Below are 9,162 nucleotides of genomic sequence, written 5' to 3' on the forward strand. Positions count from 1 at the left end.
TTGTTTACAAAGAGAGGAAGCCAGCTCACAAGTTACAGTGTGCTGACCCCTGTATTAAATGAATGGTGAATGATGAATGAATGAATATTTAATAAATATTGATTAAGCACCTATTTATGTGCTGGGCACTGGAGACACAGTTTGTAAACCAAATAGAACGCCTTGCCCTGACATACCAGTGGGGGAAGCAGATAATAAGCAAATAAGTAAAAACTATGGCAGGTCAGAGGGTGCTAAGTGCTATGGAGAAAAATTAAACAAGGAAGAAAATGAAAACTGTACGTGTGCAGCAAGGAGGGGAAAGGGGTATAATTTTAGATACCAGGGATCTCCCTGATAAGAAACCTGAAGGAGGTAAGAAAACAATCATGGCGTTTATCTGGGGGAAGAGGGATCCATGAAGAAAGAATATCACCTGCCAAGGCCCCGAGGCTAGATTGCCCCTGGTGGGTTCTAGGAACAGTGAGAAGGCCCACATGGCTGGAGTAGAAATAAGTGAAGGGGGAAGAGGGAAGAGATGAGGGCTGAGAGCTAAACAGAGGACAAATCTTCTGGGCCATGGTGAGGACTTTGTATTTTTGATCCAAGGGCAATGGGGAGCAGTGAGAGGTCTGGGAACAGAGGAGGGATAGGGTTTTCTAGGATCCTCTGTGAAAGCCCTGAAGGGTAACATTTCCCAGTACTGGGCCTGGGACGAGGGCAGAGAAAAGAAACAGAATGAAATGGAAAAGAAGGAACAGCGTCAAATGTTGACCCTCCCAGGCTTCCATCCCCATCAATCCTAGCAGACATGCTGAGATAAACTCTTCCAACCAACACAGCCCAACCCACTTTGATTTTCTTGCACCCAGGCCCTCCATCCTTACCTGAACCCATTTCTCATGGCTTTGGTTTTGGTCTTCCTCATTCTTCATCCCACCAAGGTTTCCTCCAGACCTGCTCCTCTGAAGCTAGCTAGGTTTCACCTTGGGGTTCTTGGGGGCATTACCTTCTCTATATCTACCCAACCCATTTCTTTGTCCTCCTTGGCTTTCAGATAAACTACATTCCCAGCCTCTGTTGCAGTTGGATGGGACCCTGTGACTGAGTTCTAGCCAATGGAACAAGAGTGGAGGTGATGGCGCCTCTTCTGGGACTGGCCCATGAAAGCGTCCCATGGTTTCCTTTCTCACACTCCTTCCTAGACCTCTGGATGAACAGAGGATACTCCAAAGGCGGAAGGGAGCGTGAAGCCATGAGATGGATGGAGCCAGGGTCAAAGAAAAACTGTAAAGAAGGGTCATCCCCTCAACCCTTCAGTTGACCCAAACTGGACTGTTATGTGAGCAACAAGTAAATACTTATTGTCATTGAAGTGATACAATTTGTCACAGGAGCTAGCCTCACATACCCTGACTATACCACATCCTGCAGCCAACTCAGACCCACTGAAATCAAATTAACAAAAAGAATGACTCCCATTAACTTAGCACCTGCTATATGTCCATTGCCATGACAGAAATTTATCTTATCACATTTAGTGCTCACACAACCCTGAGATAAAGGTATATCCACATCCCCATTTTATAGGTAAGAAATAAGGGCTCAGATAGGCTAAGTAATTTTTTTTCTCTAAGGTCACAAAGCTAATAAGTACCTGACTTGTAATTCAAACCAGCCTAATATATAGAGAGCTCCGGAAAATCAATAAGAAAAAAAGGTCAACAGTACTTGAAGGAAAAAAATAATGGGCAAGTGATATGAACAAATATTTCACTGAGAGAAAATAAAAATAGCTCTTAAACATAGGAAAAGAGGATCAACCTCACTCAGAAAAAGAGAACTATAAATTGAGCTATAACGAGCTCCATTTATCCCCCAAATGCTTGATGACAGAACAGTCTGTTGGCAAGGTGACAGAGAACAAGCACTCTCATGCATTGCCAGTGGCAGTGTAATTGGAACAATCCACATGGGAACAATCCCATATAGAGAACAATTTCCTCTTCTCCAAAACACACACTCATTTGCTTTAAGCCAGCAAACCCTTCTGAGAATTTATCCCATGGATAGACTTGCCCATGTGTAAGGCCAGAATAGTAACATTTACATGTAGCCAGATACTTTTCTAGGTTCTTTATAGTAACTCATTTATCCCTCATAACAATGTTTTAAGATGCAGATGTATTATCCCCCTTTTACAGATGATGGAACTGAAGCACAGAGAGGTTAAGTAATATGCCCACGGTCGCACAGTACAGGAGTTGAAAATTATTCATGGACAAGGTTATTGATTGCAGTAAGCTTGTCAGAACAAAAGCCAGGTGTTCATTGATGGGGAGGGGGGTGTAAAATAAATGATCCCCCAACCTTGCAATGAAATAGAAGCTGTTTAGAGTAATTGTTAAATATAAAGATCCTGCCCAGCCGGTGTGGCTCAGTGAACTGAGCTTCAGTACCCTGGACTGAGAGGTCACAGTTCAATTCCTGGTCAGGGCACATGGTTGGGTTTAGGGCTCAATCCTCAGTGGGGAGCGTGCAAGAGGCAGCAGATCAATGTTTCTCTCTTACATGGATGTTTCTATCTGTCTCTCTAAAAAAAATCAATAAAAACATATTTAAAAAAAAAATCCTGGGCCAGGCTGCCTGGTTCAAATCCCCGACTCTGCCGTATTCAAATTGGGTGCCCCAGGGCAAGTTACTTAACAGCTATCTGTCTCGTTTCCCCATATGAAAAATGAGGATAATAATACTTTTTACCTCATCGGTTGTTGTGGAAATTAAACAAGTTAATGTATAGAAAGCATTTAGACCAGTGATCAGAGAACGTTTTCTACAAAAGTCTGGAGAGTAAATACCTTCAGCTCCTCTGGCCAGACAGTCTCTGTCACAACTACTCAATTCTATAATTGTAGCTGGATATCAGCCATAGACAGTACATAAATTAATGTGCGTGGTTGTGTGCCAATAAAATTTATTTGTAAAAACATGTTATGGACAGATTCAGCCCACTGTCATTTGCTGACCCCTGGTTAAGACTAAAACCTGACACCGCACAATACAAGTGGTTTGTAAATAGATGAACTGTCTGGAACATCACATAGCCATTTTGGAAAGGAATGAGGACAATCTCTATGTATTGATTAGATAAAATCCCCAAGGCGATTATTAAAATGAGGAAAGCAAGGTATAAAGCAGTGGGTAGTATATGCTATCTTCTGTGTTAAGGGAGGAGTGTAGTAAGAAAATAAATTCCCATTCGTTTATATTTGCATAAAGAAATTCAGGAAGAATATACAGTAACTTAAAAAAAGATGTGGTCGCTTATGGGGGAGGGTAGGAACTGGGTATCTGAGGGACAGGACTAGAAGTTTAATTTTTCCATGTATGCCCTTTTATGCATTTTAATACTTGAATGATATGAATTTATTATTTTACCAAACAGTTACATAATTTAAAGATTATATTGGGCTCTCTGTCCCCTAGCATGGAGTTCTTAACCTCAGCACTGTTGACATCTGGGACAGGATGATTCTCTGTTGTGTGTGGCATTTATAGGCTGTTGAGCAGCATTCCTGGCCTCTATCCACTAGATGCCAGTAGCATCTCCTGGATGTGACAACCAAAAATGTCTACAGACTTTGTCAAATGTCCCCTGAGGGGCAAAACTGCCCTGGTGGAGAACTACTGCCCTTGCCCAATTCTTACCCACCGTGTTTTGCTGTCCACCCTCCCGCTACCCCCCCATCCTTTCTAAAAAGACTTTTTAGTGAGGGTTTATCAGGTATCAGACATGTGCTAAGCAGTACTAAAATATCACAAGAATACACCCAAAAAAGATGATGTTTTCATTTACAGTTCACAGATAGGGAAACCAGGGCTCAGGGAGGTGAAGCCAGGAAGTAGTGGCAGCAGCATCTGAACCCAGGTCTGGCTCCTGCAAGCCACCGCCCCCTAGCCACCCTCCTGTTCGGAACTCTCCTGCCCTCTCCCTTTCCTGCCTCTGCCAGTGGCACCAGCATTCACTGAGCTGGAGACCTCGACATCCCACCCCAGCGCCTGTCCCCACCCCAAGTCTAATCAGCTCCCATGTCCTGGTGGGTCTTTCCCACAATGACTGTTATATTTGTCCCTTCCTCTTCATACCCAGAGCCTTAAAGTTTTGTCTCTTCAACCCAGAATTTGGAGCCCCAGAGAACAGTGAAAAGAGTTGGGTTGTCTGGTTGTCACTGTGGCGGCTTGCGATAGCATCATCCACTCTCTCTGGGCCTCAGATCTGAGGGACATTCCAGCTTGAAGACTCCCTCTAATCTGACCTCACCCATGAACCATTTCCATCAGCCAGGACATCCACTGCCCTGCAGTACAGCACAGCCTATGTTGGCGCTCACCCTTTCTGACCCCAGGCCCTTGGCACTGGTAGTACTCCCTACCAGCAGCACCGTTTCCCCGATCCACATGGCTCGTTCCCTCACTCTCCCCAGGTGTCTGCGGAAATGTCACCTTATGAGTGAGGTCTCCCAGACCCCCTATTCAAAAGTGCAGCCCCACACCTGAGTCCCCTTTCCGGCTTTGTTTTCTCCAGTGCACATAACACCTTCTGACAGTTTGTTTCTTTTCTTGTTTTCTGTCAGTCTCTCCCACTAGAATGCAGGCTCCAGGACAACAGGGGTTTGCATGTGTCCTGTTACCATTGGCTTGGCACCATGAACAGGTGCGACAAACATCGTAATTATTGACAAATGAATGAATGTCTAAATACGCTCTTCCTATCCTCTTCCCTGGAAACAAATGAGCAAAAACAGACGAATTATGAAAAGGAAACAAAAGAAACTGGGAAGCAGCCTAATTCCGGCCTCCATACCTTTCTTATGCCATGGCCCCCTTCCCCTCCTACACCCTTCAAAAACACCCTCCCTTTTTTCTCTGCCCTTCTACATTCCATGGCCCTGGCTTACATCTGTTGACAGATAGGAACTTGCAAATCCAGTGAGACTGTTTTTGTGGCACTGCCCTCTGGCATAATGCTTTTGTTTGTTTGTTTGTTGATCCTCACCCGAGGATATTTTTCCATTGATTTTTTTAGATAGAGTGGAAGGAAGAGGGAGAGAGAGAGAAACATCAATGTGAGAGAGGCACATCGACTGCATGACCCTGTCCAGGGCAGGGGATCGAACCCACGACTCTTCTGTCCTGCAGGTCAATGCTCTAACCACTGAGAAAACTGGCCAGGGCCCTCTAGTTTAATGTTTTAGCTTTCCGCACACATCCCCACTGTGAACAGGGCATGGGGTTGAGCTTTGAAGGGAAACAATATGGGCAGGGGCAGGAGGGCACAGGGGATCAGGGAATATACCTGACACAGCTGGATGCAGGAAGCCAGAGCAGAGAAAGCTCCTACTCACTCTTCAAAACCCAGTACAAATGTCTTCTCTTGCAGAAAGCCAGGCTTCCTCAGGCAATGTCTTGTCTTGGCTCCAGTACCCCCAGCCCAGAGATCTGTCTCTCTACCACAGTCCTGACAACAGGGGCTGCAGATGTCCGGTTCCATCTCCCCCAGACTGGGAGCAGCTTGAGGGCCAGGCCTAGGCCTGCGTCCATGATATTGCCCAGATCACAGAATTGGGGTGGTCCCTGGAGTCCCTGCAGCTGCCCTCCTAAACATTAATGCCACAGCCCCTTGCTTTTCATCAGAGAACCAGCTTTAGGCAAGATGCACACAGGGGTGGAAGTTCATCCTTAAGTCTATCCAGTTTTCCCATTAGCTGCTATTGAAGCCTCAGTGGGGACCTTGCCTCCCTGTAGATCTGGGGCCGGACAGGTGCTGGAAGCCAGAAGGAGACAAGCAAATATAGGCAAATTCAGGATGGCCTGTGGCAAGAAGGGCTGGCCATGGGGGGTGGGGGGGGTTCTCTGGAGCTTCCCCATTCCATCAAGAATCCTGCCTGGGCTAAGATGGGGGTACCGCCCACTTCTCCACCCATGGCTCTGTCCCCAGGAAATGCTCCCAAGGACCCCCATTGGCCCCACTTCTTGAGCAGTCACTTCCCCTCCCCCCATCTGCACATGGTACCTCAGATCAGAGAGGAGGCAATGGATGCTCCAACTGCTCCCCCCACCCCCAAGCCTACATCTCCCATGGACAAGCCTTTCATCTAGGCATTGAGCCTAAGGGCTGGCCTGTGGATCCCCTCACCCCCATGGCAGGCAGGGGACTCCCAGCCCCAACACAGCAGCATACACCATTTTCACCCAGCACTCCAGCAGCCAGAGAGAACCAGAGAAGGTGCACCAGAGAGAGCATCCAGTCCTGTTACCTCCCCCACCCAACCACATTCAAATAGGGACTTGAATGTATTTCCTGAGCCGGGGGCGGTCATAGTCAAATCTGCTTCCACTGGACCCTTAGCCCTTACAGAAATCGCTACTGAGAAAGAGCAGCTATTTCTAGGCTCCCAAACCCCAAAACCCACTCTCAGGGGATCATGACCAGGTCCTGACTCAATGTCCCCCAGGGGATGGAGGGAGCTAGGAAAAGCAGAGCCCTGGGTCACAGCCCCCCACCTGACCCAAGCTGCCCCAGGCCCAGGCAGGAAGCCAAGGGGAAGGAGATGTGAGGGGAAGGAAGGGGCCCAGGGCACATGTGGGGAAGGAGGTGGAGGAGGCCCCTCCCCCATAGCCAGAATCTGGGGGAGGGGGGTCTAAAAAAATCTTCCGCACCCCGTTGGCCATCCAGGACATTCCTAGACACTACCTCAAGACTCCCAGAGGATGGCACCTGGGGCCTGGACACCCAGTGAAGTTAGCCTGGGACTAAGGAGCAGTTAACCTCCAGCTTGCCAGTTCTCAGCCTAGATTTGGGTTCACTGCGAGCCTATGAACCCATTCCTGTTAACCTGGAGTGGGTCACCCCAGAATTTCGGTGTTATCATCCACACATCCTCCTGTCCCTTAAGCCAGCCGTGGAGTTGGCACCTACCCCTCTGCATTGCCGGCCCAGAGACACGGTGCACTAAGCCAGCCTAGGATGCCCCCCACTTCCAACCCTCGGCCCGACAGCCCGCGGTGGGCTCACCTGGGACATCTGGGGGCGCAGGTTGACTTCGCGTAAATTGATGGCGTGGGGCATCAGGTTGTTAAGCAGCTGGCAGAGAAGGACCCCATCCCGAAGGGCCTGCGCCAGCTCGCACACCTGAGCCCCATCCCAGGTCACGCGGTGGCTGGGCGGCAGCACCCGGCACTGGATCAGCCAGTGGGTACACTGTCGCCACAGCTCCATGGCTGCTGCCTTCCCGGGCCGGCCCGCGCACCCTCGCAGCCTCCGCCGCCCGCCCGCCCGCCCGTCTGCCTGCCTGTGCTACTAGCTACCACTTCCTCTTCTTTGCCTGTAACTGTCGCCGGGAGAGGGGGTGGAGGAGGAGGAGCCGTGGGGGTGGAGGGGCGGGTGTAGCACCTGCTGTCCAGCCCCGCCTAGCCCAGCCCCTTCCGTGCGAGACCTCTCTTGCCCCCACCAACACAACACCTGGGCACCTGGGAGCAGGCAGGGGCTGCCAGTGGTCAGGCTAACTGACAGAGGCCGACTGCCTTTCTCCATCCAACCCTTGAGCATTAACACCTGAAAGCACTCAAAATTCGCCCTCTGCTCACCCCTCCCCTCTCTGCCTCTACCCTGGTCCATCATCGCTAGCCTGGACCAGCGCTGTCTCCTCTGCCCTGGTCCCTGCGCTCCCGCCCTCTTCCTCCACAGCCTATTCTCCCCACAGCAGCCAGAGGGCGCCTAGGAGCAGAGTCAAGTCAGGATGTCACTTATCTTCCTCTTTGGAGTGAAAGTGTTCCATGCAACCCACAAGGCCCTATGACCTGCCCTCTCCTCCCCTCCCTGCCCTCAGCTCCTCCACACTCCTTTCTCTCACTTGCCACACAGGACACCTGCTGTTTCTCCCACAAGTCAGGCGTGGTCCTGCCCCAGGATCTTTGCACATGATTCTCCTCTGCCTTAGGCAACTTCATGGCTAGCTCCCTCACCACCTACAGGTCTTGGTTCAATGTCACCTTCTCATGAAGTCTTCCTAAACCTTCCTATTTCAAATCACAGCTGTTTATCCACCCCATCACACCCTATCTCTACTTTAAGCCCTAATGATTGTCAAAACTGATATTTTATTATCCTATTTCTTTATTGTCTATTTAGAAATTTGTCTCTTATGTACTGCTGGACATGACACCCCTCTCCCCCAGCCCTTGTACATATACATGCTCCATAAATATTTGTTGAATGAATGAACTAATAAATGGTTGAAAGCTCTATTGGCACTAATCTGACATTTATCCCAAATCCATCCATGCATCCCCAAGGCCCTGGTCACTATCATCTCTCTCCTTATTGACTTTGCTAGTGTCCTTCATTAATTGACTCATTTAGCAAACATTTACTGTCTTCATGGCCCTTACCACCTGAAGTCACCTTGTCCATGCAGTCTCTCGCCCCACTAAGTTGTGAGTAACCTCCCTTCCCCCCACCTCAATCTCCCTAGACACCCTTTGCATTTTTGTTGCTGTTGTTAAGCCTCACAGATTTTTTTACTGACTTTTATTTTAGAGAGTGGAACGAAGTGAGGGGAGAGATGTCAGTTGGCTCCTGCATGTGCCTCGACCTGGGCCGGGAATTGACCTGATGCAACCCAGGTACGTGCCCTTGATCAGGAATCGAACCCGCGACCTTTTAGTGTGTGGGCCGACACTCTAACCACTAAACCACACTGGCCAGGCTACATTTTTTTTTTTTTTAATCCTCACCCAAGGACATTTTTTCATTTTTTTGTTCAGATAGAGTGGAAGGGAGAAAGAGGAAAAGAGAGTGAGAGAAACATTGACGTGAAAGGGACACATCGAATGGCTGCCACCCACACGACCAACCAGGGCCGGGGACAAACTGCAACCGAGGTGCATGCCCTTAGTGGGAACCGAACCCGGGTCTCTCAGGACCGCAGGCCGACGCTCTAACCGCTGAGCCAAACTGGCCAGGGCAGGTTGCATTTTTAAATCTTGTAACCACTAGGGGGCGCTATGTCCCTTTCCTGGACCTACCCTCTACCCTCTGACTGCATCAAAATTAGGGGAGAGGGGGTGGTCAAGGAAAAAGATACTGCCCTCAGCCCCTCCTGAGTCTCTCTTCCACATGAG

At 49.1% G+C, this 9,162-nt stretch overlaps 1 protein-coding gene across 2 annotated transcripts in view; it reads right to left on the bottom strand.

Annotated features, from left to right (window-relative positions):
- Window positions 1-7,330, bottom strand: part of VAV1 (vav guanine nucleotide exchange factor 1) — a 63,545-nt gene extending 56,215 nt beyond the window's left edge. Inside the window, exon 1 of one of the 2 annotated variants that reach the window (XM_036282090.1) lies at window positions 7,055-7,291. In XM_036282090.1, coding sequence (XP_036137983.1) covers window positions 7,055-7,258 — 204 coding nt within the window. In that variant the 5' untranslated portion in view covers window positions 7,259-7,291. Of the gene's footprint in view, window positions 1-7,054 lie in introns of both variants that reach the window. The other variant, XM_036282089.1, reaches the window with a different exon arrangement.
- Window positions 7,331-9,162: the final 1,832 nt, after the last annotated feature.

This window comes from Molossus molossus, unplaced genomic scaffold, assembly GCF_014108415.1.
Source record: "Molossus molossus isolate mMolMol1 unplaced genomic scaffold, mMolMol1.p scaffold_m16_p_4, whole genome shotgun sequence".
Taxonomy (NCBI): Eukaryota; Metazoa; Chordata; class Mammalia; order Chiroptera; family Molossidae; genus Molossus; species Molossus molossus.